Genomic DNA, 13,352 nt, shown 5'->3' with positions numbered 1-13,352 from the left:
ATGGTGGCTCAGTGGCAGAGCTCTCGCCTGCCATGCCAGAGACCCAGGTTTGATTCCCGGTGCCTGCCCGTTTAATAAAAAAAATTAAAAATAATAGACACAACCACAGCCCTCACAGAGCTTACAAATAAAAGTTTGGTATTTGTGAAGACATTGCATATTCCATTAATACATGTTATGTAACATACAACTGTTTTACACTCCCTTATCTGTGAAGAGAGGTAAGATTAGCTCAGTAGTTCCCAAGATTAGGAATTTCACAGACAGTAAGTCTTTCATAAAATTAACACTTCGAAAAAAAAAGGAAAGAAGGATACAGGCGCATGATAAAGGACAATTCTTTAAACTGAACCAACTGTCATAAAAAAAAAAATCACTACATGATCGTTATTCTTCTCCTCTGACTATAAGCCAGTTAAAATGTCCTTCCATTATTAAAATATCCTTAAGGGATTGATTGCCCAGCTCTTAAGAATCTCTTAAGATTCTTTGGTTTTCTTTTACAGCACTATTTATAAGTAAATTCTGCCCAAATATCCCCCAGCATTGCAGAAAGGCCAGAGACGTGTTCATAAGAGAATCATTAAACAGCGCTTTCTGAAAAGCTGGAGTACACCCCGCAAACCCTGGCTTCCCCACTGACCTTGAGGACCTGGGAAACAAATGGGATGAAGGCCTGGGTGAGGAAAACAGAGGCACCTGGCAATTACTGAGGGCCTACCAGAGGTCTTGCCCAACACTTGGACTTTTCCACATTACTTTATTGCACATCACAACAATCCTGCGAGAAATATGTACATTTTAATCCTGGTTTTAGAGGTGGAGGAAACTGAGCTCAGAGAGGTTAAGTATTGTGCCCAAATATCACACAGCTAGTAAGTGACCAATCAGAACTTAAAATTAAATCTGTTCATTTGTTAGCATCACCATGCCTCAATGATGGAAACAGACAGGAGACAAAGAACAGACCCAGAAGAATTTAAGAGATTTTTGTGCCTTTTGACATGAAAAGAATTTGAAACTAGATTCAAAAGACTGTTTAGATGGCTATCTATTTCTCTATTTTAGTCAAGAGTTTTGGCACTTTCTTATAGACCTCTTTTTGAATCAGCTTGGCAAATATCTTCTTCTTTGTCCCTGGACCCCTTCTGCCCTTTACCCTGGAAATATCCTGACCCACTTCTAAAATCATGCTTTTAGGAGATGCTTTGCTTCTGGCCCACCTATTTAACAAGCATTTATCATGCATCTACTGTGTACCAGGTGCTGTGCTAGGGATATAGTATGGAATAAAATACCTCCCTGCTTGGAGGCGACCAAATGGCAGAAGAGAAATAGGTCTGACCTAATAACCTGATCTCAGAGGTCAATAAACACTTACCAAGGCCAACAGAGGGAAGAACCCAGACAGGCTTCCCAAAAGGGTAAATGTGCAAAACAGATCTTGTAGGAGGCAAGTGCCTTGCCCTGTAGAAAAAACGAGCTGCGGGATCACAGGAAGAGGAGCTGGAAGAGCAAGCAACACATCCACAATGAACTTACTAGCTGTCCCTCCAAACCTCCTGGTTCACTGTCTCAGGTACTGCAGACCCAGCTGCTCAAACTAGAACCTTCTAAAACTCTGTGCCTTCCAGTGTTCCTCACTTTCAACTAATCACTGAGTCCTGTCTAGGGTCCTTCTATCTCCCAGACATTTCCCCTTCCTTCTCCATCCTTACTCCCATCACCTTGGCCATTGCCACCATTTCTGCCAGCTCCTGCAGCAGTGTCCAAGTTGACATGTTTATTTTTGCTTCATGTGAATCCATTCTGCACAGAGAATCCTGCTTGATCTTTCATAAAAAAGAAAAGAAAAAGGGAGGGGGGATCTGATCCTGTCATTATTCAGCTTAAACCCTTTAATAGCTCCTGCTGCCTTCCAAATTAAGCCAAAACTTCCCAACAGGATTTATAAGGCACTTGGTGGTCTGGCCTCTGCTCACCTCTCTATCCCCATCTCTGGTCTTCACTTCCAAGTACAACATGCTTCAGTTTTTCTAACACAATGGCTTGTAATCCTGGCTGTCCATTAGAACCACCAGGGGAGCTTTAAAAAGTACAGATGCCAAGGCCCCCCTCTCAAAGATTCTGACTTACTCAAGGGAGTGCCATGGCCATCAGGAAACTGTAATGCTCACTACCACCACCATGTGATATTAATGCGCAGCTGGTGAAGAACCACTGCTCGAGCTTAACCTGATGATTTTTCTCATGTCTAGGTCACTGCACACGCCCTGACTCTGTCGTGGGAAGCAACTGGAGTTCTCCTAGCCTCTGGGATGCCAACACCATGAAGTCAGGGGCTTTGTCTATCTGGTTCACTGCTGTATGCCCAGCACCTAGAATTGTGCCCAGAACATAATGGCTATTCCATAACTATCTGTAGAATGAATGGATGGATGGATGGATGATGATTCTGCTTCCCCCCTTCACCTAGTTAGACCCTGCTCATTCTTTGACTTAGACTTCCAACTCAGACTTCTCAAAAGACCCCTGATTCCTCTGGTCTGGGATTCCCCTGGCTAGGTATTCTTCTGTGACCTCAGCTCTCAATATTATAGTATGTGTCACTCCACACTGTAGTTGTCTGTATCCATCGCAAGCCTGTAAATGCTGAGGAGGTCCTATCTCACCAATATGCCTCTACCACATAGCAAAGTGCCTGCCATATAGTGAGGGCTGATTAAACACATATACATGAATAAATGGAAGTGAAAGGGTGTGACATACTGGTGTAACAAAGGGTATGGTGAGGCTGGAGTAAAGGCTGCCTATGCTTGAGGGCAGTTGTGAAGGGCCTGGTATCTACACTAAAAAGTTTGGACATTATTGGACAAAAGGAAACTAGCCAAGGTTTCAAGTGACACGATCAGCTAGATTTTTAGGGCAATAATTGGTGACGGCATGGAGGGCTGGAAGCACAAGGAAAAGCCCAAGACCAGATGGGAGACTAGTACATCAGCACAGGGAGGAGAAGATGAAGAGGGGGGCAAAGCATAAAGAGAAGGAGCCAGAACTGAGAGGAATATATCTGAGAGAGAATTAACAGCATTTGTAGACCAGGCAGGCCAGTGATGGGCACAACTCTGAGATTTTCTGCCTGAAAGACTTGATGGATGCAGTTCCGTGATCACAGCAGAGAGGCAATGATATGTAGGACTGAGGAGCCAGGTAGCCTCAGCTCAAATCTCAGCTGTACCACTTGCTGCCTCTGAGTCCCAGGGAAGTCAACTTAATCTCTTTGCTTCAGCCCCTTCATCTGCTAAGTAGGGATAATAATGGTACCTACATCACAAAGATGCTGCAAGGAGTGAATAAGTAATAAAAGTTAAATGCTCAGCCATTGTCTGGCACATAGTAAATGCTAAATAAGTGTCAGCAATGCTATGTTTATATACATCATGATGGACTGACATGATGGCTGTCAGCAACTCCTTCCATCCCTCTAGGTATCTGCTGCTTCTTCCACCCAGAGGTGGAATCTATTTCTTTTCCCCTTGGATGTGGGCTGGCTCTGCAAGTTGCTTTGACCAACTGAAGGCAGTATAACAGACACTGTACCAAGACCAGCCCAGGCCTCAGGAGCCCTGGCAGCTTCTCTTTTGCCGTTTTGGAAGCCAGCCGCTATATAAAGACTACTGAATGCTAATAGACTGACTGTCAGAGAGGCTACAAGGAGGCAAGGCGAGGCGAGGCGAGGCACCCCAACCAGCACCAAGGCCCCAGTCACATGAGTGAGGATGCCTTGGCATTTCCAGCCCCAATAGAGCCCGCGGAGTTGTGAGAAATAATAAACTGCAGCTGTTTTAAGCCATTAAGTTTTGGAGTGGTTTGTTACACAGCAATAGATAACTGGAACATATGCACAGAAGAAAAAGGAGATCACTGGGGGCTAGGGTTTCACTTTAGGCCATGTTGAAGATGAGGTGTTTTGAATTGAATTACATGGAAATATCTAGAAAGTAGTTGAAAGTTCAGATTTGGGATCAAAAGAGAGGTAGAAAGAGGAGATAGGTATTTGGGAGTCAGCAAACGGACAGAACTTGAAGCCTTGGGAGAAAGTAAGGTTGCCAAAGGAGACAGCGAGAGGAACAAGAAAAGAGGGACCAGGAGAGAACCGTGGTCGCACCGATGTTTAGTAGGCAGAGGGGAAATCTGTGAATGAGTTAAGAAACGTTGATCAGAGACGGTCAGAAAACCAACACAGAAGCAGGGAGCTGTGCTTTGAGAAGAACAGGAGATCGAGTGGTTAGGGCTACGAAGAGCAATGGATTTGAAAATGAGGAAATGGTGATAGGGCAATTTCAGTTTCAAATAAAAGTGGCAGGGGCAGAAGTCAGATGAAGGGCTATGGAAGGAATGACTGAGAAAATGCAGATATAGCAAATGTAGATGACTTTTTAAAAGTCTGTTGCTAAGGGAAGGAAGAAAGAGCATTCGGTCGTTTGGACGGACTGATGAAATGACAAAAGGAAAACTGCTTTGAGTTGAGGGAACTAACTTGCTGAGAGAAGAGGCCAAAAAGAGAGATTAAAGCTCCTGAAGAAAGCAGACGACTGGTGTAGCTCGAGGTCCTAGGAAATGGGAGGTAAGGGGACACAGCACTGGTGGAGAGTTTTGCTTGGGAAGTTCAGGTTCATATTTCAGTCTTTCTTTCTCTGAAGAACAGATAAGGTCATGTGTTGAGGATCTTGGGAAGAGCAGTGTAGATTTCTGAAAAGTTTTGTAGGGGATGTGTGAGGAGCTGCAGAATTAAGGCCCCAGATTCTTCTGGGGGAGCCGCCTTCCGGGGATTCCCTGCTGCCAGGCTTTGGACATGGGCTTCCCTCCTCTGGCCTGCCCCAACCTCATCTCCTTCCCGGAGCTGGTTTTCAGCCCAGACTGCCCTGCTGGGAGGTATTTGATGAGCATACACACCACTCAGCCCCTGGCTCCAGGCAGTTCACTTTCCAGATTCCCTCCCGCAGGGCTTTCAAACTCTCCCCCACACTTCTCAGGCACCCCAACCCTTTCCTCACCACCCTGGGAGGGGACCTCACTACCTGCCTTACAGAGAACTCAGAAACCACCAGTCATCTGCCAGCTACCAACCACCTGCAGGTACTACCTTCTTGCTTCTAACACAAAGGAGCATAGAGAGACCCCACCAAACTTCACACCAGTGAGGTGGAAAATCAATTTTGGGGGTCCTGACTAGCATTTTTTCAGTGAAAGAAATAGAAAAGAAAATAATGCCTATTGCACATAGTAAGAGTATTTATTGTCTCTTAACACTTCTGTTTTACTTATGACGCATTTGTCACAGTGGGCTGAGGTCTGGAAGGTTGGGTATGTTAGAAAACTTTCACAATGAAAAGTCCAAACAACAAGCCTGCACTAGAGAATCCCTTCCTCTTCCAATCCCTGCACCTGTGTTTTGGGTCCCTTATATTACGGTCCTATATATTCTCTCTTCCCTAATAAAGCTTTCCTCTCAACTGGATCCTTCCCATTTGTCTTTAGATACACTCAAGTCTTTCTTGCAAAAAATGAAAGAAAACAAACAACGTCTCACTTGGTTCCCTCCTATTCCCAGCTACTCCCCCTTTCCCTTTCCAGCCAAACTTCTCCAAAGAGTTATCTGTTGTCATTAGCTCATTACTCCCACTCCTGCCCCTTTCTTCTCACTCCCAAGAGTGTGGGTCCTGCTCAAGCACTCTGGCTTAGTACTCCACCAAGGCCCCAGTGCCTTCCGCGGGCCCATTCATCTAGAGGACACTTTTCAATGTTCATCCTACTCTCCTTGTTAATTTCTACTTATCCATCCAACCTCAGTTCAACCCCCTCCGAAGTCCCCACTGACTTTCCCAGCAAGGTCAAACTCTCCATTAAAGGCACACACTGTACCTCTTTCTGTTATAGCAGTTGTCACTGTTGCAGTTTTATGAGTTTGTGTGATTATTTGCCCAGATTAGCTGACTCAAGGAAGACAGTGACTATGTCTGAATCTTTAGGCCTCCCAGGCTCAGTGCTGGGCACAGTTAGTACTTAATAAACAGTGTTTAGATAAATAAACTCATGTCAGCTTTGGTGTTGGGCAATAGATGTTAATGATAGTGAAAAATGTCCCAGAAGTGAAAGGTGTTGAGGGGGGAGGAGAAAGCCAGAGGCAAAGGCTGATGAGAGGGGCAGCTCTTGTCCAGCTTCCCTAACTAACTTGGAGCAGTCTTAAGAACAGGACATACCTTCAGAACTGTCACCTTTTACTGTCTGTGTCTCAGAGGGCAGCCATCAAGGAAGGAAAACTTGCCTAACAGTTGATACTTGACATATAGAGCTCTTTAATGAATACTTTATATCAGGTATACATTCAATGTTTGCTGAAACATGAATAGATGTTTCCTCTTTTGGACACCAAACTTCTAAAAACAGGGCCTGGATCTGCTTTACTTGCCTATATATGGCTGGAACCTTCTAGTTGCACAGGGTCCCTAATAAACTCCACAGGACAGCAAACGGCTTTATTTCTTTGCTATCTAAATTTCCCCAAAGACTGTTTCATTTTGCTTAACTGCTTCAGCTACTTGCTTATTTATGTTCTATAGCATATAACTATGCAAACATGACATACACTTCATGTCATTAAAAGTTCAAATATGACAAGTGTTTAAAATCTAACAGTATGGGGATGCAACCAGTAAAATCTAGACTGTGGGAAACCTGACTGAACTGATCTAGTGTCTTCTACAAATAACTGAAAGAGAAAGAAGGAACCCATACAGTAAGTGACTTGAGGAATATATTATCTAGATATATTGTATGAAACATGCTTGGCTCGTTATTCAAATAAAGTAAGTATTATAAAAAGATAAGATTATAAAAAGAGTGAGAATGATAGAGGGAGGAGGGCTGGGGACATAAATGAAATCAGAAAGAAAGATAGATGTTAAAGATCGAGATGGTATAATACAGGAATGCCTAGGGTATATAATAGTAGTGAAATGTACAATGTACAAATTTTAAAAATGTTTTTGCATGAGGAAGAACAAAGGAATGTCATTATTGCAGGGTGCTGAAAATAGATGGTAATTAATATTTTAAAATGTCACCTTATGTGTGAGACTAAAGTAAAAAGTGTTTATTTGTTGCAAAATTTATATTTTGACTAGTGCATTTCCTAATATAACTTACGTAGATAGTTTGATCAAATGCCATAAGTACTTGGAATCTCAGGTAGAACATAAGATTTTGTTGGTTTGTCCAGAGTGATGCCCCGATGAATCCCACAGTGATTCGATCAGTGAGTGGAAAAGTATTTGCAAAGCCCCCTTCAGGGAATGGTGAGAACGGGGAGAAATTCAACTTCCCCAAGTTGAATTCTTGATATTCTCACAAGCAGTGTGGACAACCAAAGCTATAGGCTGAGCCCCCAGTCTTGGGGTTTGTTCATATGAAACATAACCCCACAAAGGATAGGTCAAGTCTACTTAAAATTTAGGCCTAAGAGTCACCCCCAAGAGAGCCTCTATTGTTGCTCAGATGTGGCCTCTCTCTCCAGCCAACTCAATGAGCAGTCTCACCACCCTCCCTCTCTCTGCATGGGACATGACTCCCAGGGGTGTGGACCTTCCTGGCAACATGGGACAGAGATCCTGGAGTGAGCTGAGACTCAGCATCAAGGGATTGAGAAAAACCCTAGAATGAGCTGAGAATTAACATCAAGGGATTGAGAGAACCTTCTCGACCAAAAGGGGGAAGAGTGAAATGAGACTGAGTGTCAATGGCTGAGAGATTCCAGAGTCGAGAGGTTATCCTGGAGGTTATTCTTATGCATTAAATAGATATCACCTTGTTGTTCAAGATGTAGTGGAGAGGCTGGAGGGAACTGCCTGAAAATGTACAGCTGTGTTCCAGTAGCCACGTTTCTTGATGATGATTAAACAATGATATAACTTTCACAATGTGACTGTGTGATTGTGAAAACCTTGTGTCTGATGCTCCTTTTATCTACCATATCAACAGACGAGTAGAACATATGGAATAAAAATAAATAATAGGGGGAACAAATGTTAAAATAAATTTAGTTTGAAATGCTAGTGATAAATGAAAGCGAGGGGTAAGGGGTATGGTATGCATAATCTTTTTTTTTCTGTTATCGTTTTATTTCTTCTGTTGTCTTTTTATTTCTTTTTCTAAATCGATGCAAATGTTCTAAGAAATGATGAATATGCAACTATGTGATGATATTGAGAATTGCTGATTATATATGTAGAACGGAAAAAAAATTTAACATCCTAAAAAAAAAGATTATAAAAAGATAATAGGATAAATGAATATAGACTAGAAATCTGATGAATCAAGGAAAAATTTTTAATGCTTTTTTGGAGTGTGGGGATGGTAATATATTTAAGTTTTAAGAGGGGAGTCCTTATTTCTTTGAGATATGTACTGAAATATTTATAGATGGTTAAATATGAAATAAAATAGTGTCTGGAATTTGCTGTCAAATAATCAAGGTGGGGTGCAGTGGGGCTAGGGTTTTACAAAAACAGGACTGAGTTGCTAATTGTTGAAGGTGGGTTATGGGTGTATGGATTCTATAACATACTATTTTACATATGTTTGAATTTTTCAGAAAGTTAACAAGTAAATCTAACAAATAGAACCATACAGCATCTAAATATATGTTAAATTATTATTTAAAGTCCATAACACCTTAGAATTCTTTAATTTTTCAAGTTGTCTAAAGGAGAGTGGTGCTTTAATTCACAAGCCCTTTATGTATCTTTGATAGCAAGGTTCAGAACTCACAACTGCTTGCCTTTTTGCCACATCTGTGCTGTAATGCATTACCCTCTTTCCTTTCATCAGAAAAGGCACTTACCTCTGATGATCTGGGTTCCATTTGAAGGATGCACTCTGAATAAACTGCTGTCATATATACTCAAATACAAAGGCAATGCCAGAGGTTTTGCAGCCTTCCTACAGCTTCTGAACTCAGAAATAAAGCTTTATATCAATGTCTTGACCACCTAACAGCCTGCAGCTGTGCTTGGGGTTGTAAAACACTGTCAAGCTAATGCTTCAGCACGACCACACCACTGCCCTCTGCCTGTTCCCACTCAAGCTTTACATCAGTCTTTGAAACTGCCCCAACACACTGGGTTAACTGGATAATCTGTCAAATTTTGTCCTTTACTGCTTCTTTCTTTCAAAAGTTTGAAATAGCCAACTTAAAATATTCGGAAAACTTCCAAAGTCCACTGGACTCTATGGCAAAACCTGTTGTTGGGGAGCAATGAAATTCCTGAAAAGGTTAAAGTATCAATTCCACTTCAGATACCGCCAATACTTAAAAACCATCCATAGATTCATTATGGCTAATACAGAAATGTTGCCTCACTAGTAGATTTCTCTTGGATACAAACTTTCTTAATACTAGTGCTGAGAAATTTAAGGAAAGCCGGGGGGAGATTTCTTTTCCTAGCAAAACAATAAAATAAAAATGAAAGTCTTCTCTAATATTTAAAATTTGAATATTTTAATTTTTATTTAAAAATTAAAAAAAAACATTCTCTTCTAAAAAGAAGGTCTTCTTTGAACCTTCTTTGGTTAAATCAACACTGTATAAAATAAATCAGCTATTGCGTTCCTCCTGTATGACTTGGACAAAATACCAGCTCTATTTTCATTCCACAGCTGCAGACCCATACCTTTCTGAAGTAAATATGCTTTTTTGAAAAAACGAAAACGCCTCTCCTATCTTGTCCATAAAACAGAGCTAATGAAGCCAAGAATACGTACCACGAGCGTAACCACATCCCGGTTCCATCGGGTGCGCGCACACACGCACAAAACACAAAGCGCACCCCACACCCACACCGTCCCCGCGCGGAATTTGCCACACGGTGTGGCCACTGCTGACTCTCCGCGGAGAAATACCCTGCTCAACCCTGAAATTTACTTTTTTTTTTTTTCAAATGGGAAGGAAGAGTGGAGAGTGAAAAACTGGAAGTCGGTCTTAATTCACATTTAAATCAATAGCTCTCATTTCCTCCAATATTTATCAGCATCAAAATGCAGGTATACAGTGAGGTTTCAAGTGACTGTTTCTTGGGCAGTTAAATACCCCAATTAAAAACGACGGGGGCTGGGAACTAGGGTGGGGGTGAGGGTGAAACCGATAGTTAGCAGGGTTGGCTGGGTAAGAGGCCCCCCGAGCTCTGCAGAGCCATACACACGAGGTTGCCGCGCTGGGGCAGCCGCCTGCGTCCGGGGTTCTCCCCGGCTCGCTGCACTGGGGTTTTGCCAGTGACTGCGCCGTCTAGGCTGCCCACTCACATCGCCCATTTGTCCCCACTTTTGGCAGAGCTCATTCACTTCCGGTGACAAATCCCTCCCACCACCTCTAGAAATAATGTTAGCATTTCCCCATCCCTTTCCTAAGACCCACGGCCCTACAGAATGCCGCGGAGCCCGGGGCTGGGGTCTCGGCCAGCGCGCCCAGCTGCGCCCAGCTGCAAAGGGAACGCCCGGCTAGGCGGGGAGGGCGTGGGAGGAAGAGGAAAGGGGTGTGGGATCGCACCCTTCCCCGCCCCCACCCCTCCGACTGCAGCAATTGGCTAAAAAAATTAGTAATCCGTTTTTAGATTCCCGCAGGGCCCCCCGAATCCGGCTGCAGTGAGGAACCCAGACTCTCCCATCGCGGTGCCCCTCATCTCCTCCTGCCCCAGAATCTGCCAGCGGGGACCCAAGAGCCCCCAGGCCGCACCGAACTGCAGCGGATGGGGGTGAAGGGGGTAGTATAGGAAGAGGGCTACGGGGCGGCTGGAATGGGTTGGGGGAAGGGTAGTGGGCAGGGAAAAGAAAAAAAACCGAGACATGCAAGCGTCTCCCTAGCCAGCTGTTCCAGCTGCCGCTTCCTCCGGCGCGGGCCGGGCGGTGCAATATTCAACACCCCCCCCTTCCATCTTTCTCACCACTACCTGTGCCCCCACCCGCCACACACACACATTCTTCCCCCAGTAGCGGATCTCTGGCCTGTAAGGGGATAGTAGGGAGGAGCCGGGGGGGAGGGGGAGGCCTGCGAGTTTCTAACCTTGTTCTTATAAACAAACCCACATGTGCAGCTGCCGCTGCTGCAACTCACCCCACAATCCCGGATATAAGTCCTGCCCCTTTAAGAGGAAAAAAAGCTTCCCCCGCCTGTCTCCCATCCCACCCATCCACTAGGACCTTTGTTTCCCCACCCCCCTTGTCTTTCGGTCCCGCCCTTCTCCCCGCCCCCTCCGTTGCGGAGTAACCAATGGGAGAAGAAAATAAGGCCGGCGGCCTGACGTAAGCGCGGCTGGCCAATCACATGACGCGTTGGTGGAAGGCCTCACGGAGGGCGCGCCTGAAAGAAGGTAGGCTAGAGAAAGGGAGCTGGAAGTCAAGATGGAGACTGGTGGTTGCTCCGCCGCTTGTGTAGGGAATGGAGGTATGGGGTCCCAGAGGGACCTGAGCCTGGTTCCTGAGCGGCTTCAGAGACGCGAACAAGAGCGGCAACTGGAACTGGAAAAGCGGAAACAAAAGCGGCAGGACCAAGAGGTGGAGGAGGAGAAGAGCGACTTTTTCGCTGCCGCCTTCTCTCGGGAGCGAGCGGCCGTGGAAGAGCTTCTGGAGAGCGGGGAGGCCTCCGAACGGTTGGAGGAGGCGGCCGTCCGGCTCCAGGGGCTGCAGAAACTTCTTAATGATTCGGTTTTGTTCCTGGCTGCCTACGACCTGCGGCAGGGACAGGAAACACTAGGAAAACTGCAGGCGGCCCTGGCCGAGCGGCGTCAGGAGCTGCAGCCCAAGAAGCGTTTCGCTTTCAAGACCCGGAGGAAGGATCCTGCATCGGTCTCCAAAAGAGACGCGGCTCCTGGCGCCCCGTCGTCCGAAAGCATCCTGGCCTCCCCGCCGTCCTTGAAGGAAGAAGGAGGCTTCGGGTTCAACCACGTCTGCGGCTTTTCCAACCTGGACTCCCAGGTCTTGGAAAAGAGAGCAGAAGAGCTGCGCCAGTTCGACGTCCTTTTGACCGAGCTCACCAACTGCACGGTCAAACTGTACGGCAATCCCAATACTCTGCGGCTGACCAAGGCCCGCAACTGCACGGTGCTCTGCGGACCGGTGTCCACCTCAGTGTTCCTGGAGAACTGCAGTGGTTGCGTGCTGTCCGTGGCCTGCCAACAGCTCCGCGTACACAGTACGAGAGACACCCGCATCTTCCTGCAGGTGACCAGCAGGGCCATCGTAGAGGACTGCAGCGGAATCCAGTTAGCCCCTTACACCTGGAGCTACCCGGAGATCGACAAGGACTTCAAGGACTCCGGTTTAGATAGGAGCAAAAATAACTGGAAGGACGTTGATGATTTCAACTGGCTGGCCCGGGGTGTGGCCTCTCCAAATTGGAGTATTCTTCCCGAAGAGGAGCGAATTATTTATTGAGACTCTGTTCACTCCGACCAAGTAATTTCTTTGTGGGACTGACCCCAGCTATTGGGATTCCAAAGTTTACTTGCTGTTGTCACACTGTGTTTTTGGATTTTAAGGCTGAGATTGTGATAGACTCCTACTTGTGATTTCCATTAAATTCGTGATGGACCTAACACTTGAAAGAGGCAATGTCTAGGAGCTATTTTGTGACTTATAGCTTGAAGCAGTAGGGGAAAAGGTGTGGGTGTGTTGGTTTTTAATGATTTGTGCTATTTAAAGCATAGCTCAGTGCATGATGCAGTAAGTCTTCAATAAATATTTAATAAATGAATTCATTAGGGCTCTAGTAGGAGCCAGTTCATGTAGGAAGGTGGTACCAGACCTGTGTTAAGTACCACTAACTGAGAAGTTTTTTCAAATTGAAGGTTTGATTTACATAGGTATTTTTCAGTAGTTTTCTCTAAAGACTTCTCTTTGGTCTTCAGCTGCACATTAGCTACACATTGACTTCTGGAATCCAGCTACTCATTTACTTTTTGGGGTCTAAAGTTTTGGTATAGACTCAAAGAAGCTCACGAGTCTTACCAAGAATAATTGTAGCTATCAATTTTTTGTGTACTTAAAATGTCATAGGCACTATTTTAAGCATCTTATTAAAATTAACTTAAGTCCTCAAAATCTTACGAGATAGGTTCTGTTATCACCATTTTTCAAGTGAGGAGACGGGTCAGTAACAGCTCAGGTGGTGACCTTCTTGACTCCCACAACTTACTGATTTTAAGTAGTGTTAGACGAGAAAGCTTTCAAAATAATTAGGGAAGGAAAATTGCTTTTCTGAAATTCTCAGACATAATGCTTTTTAAAAAGAACTGAGTCAA

At 44.8% G+C, this 13,352-nt stretch overlaps 1 protein-coding gene across 1 annotated transcript; it reads left to right on the top strand.

Annotated features, from left to right (window-relative positions):
• The first annotated feature begins 11,383 nt into the window (after positions 1–11,383).
• Positions 11,384–12,647, top strand: TBCC (tubulin folding cofactor C). The gene has a single exon (XM_077161823.1). The coding sequence runs from the start codon at positions 11,455–11,457 to the stop codon at positions 12,484–12,486; it is 1,032 nt and encodes a 343-aa protein (XP_077017938.1). The 5' UTR covers positions 11,384–11,454; the 3' UTR covers positions 12,487–12,647.
• Positions 12,648–13,352: the final 705 nt, after the last annotated feature.

This window comes from Tamandua tetradactyla, chromosome 5 (assembly GCF_023851605.1).
Source record: "Tamandua tetradactyla isolate mTamTet1 chromosome 5, mTamTet1.pri, whole genome shotgun sequence".
In the NCBI taxonomy this organism is placed as follows: Eukaryota; Metazoa; Chordata; class Mammalia; order Pilosa; family Myrmecophagidae; genus Tamandua; species Tamandua tetradactyla.
Note: the sequence above shows the minus strand (reverse complement) of the source record. Positions and strands in the feature narration are given on the sequence as shown.

Coding starts and splice junctions, on each gene's coding strand:
- TBCC (XM_077161823.1), top strand. CDS start 11,455: ATGGAGACTGGTGGTTGCTCCGCCGCTTGTGTAGGGAATGGAGGTATG.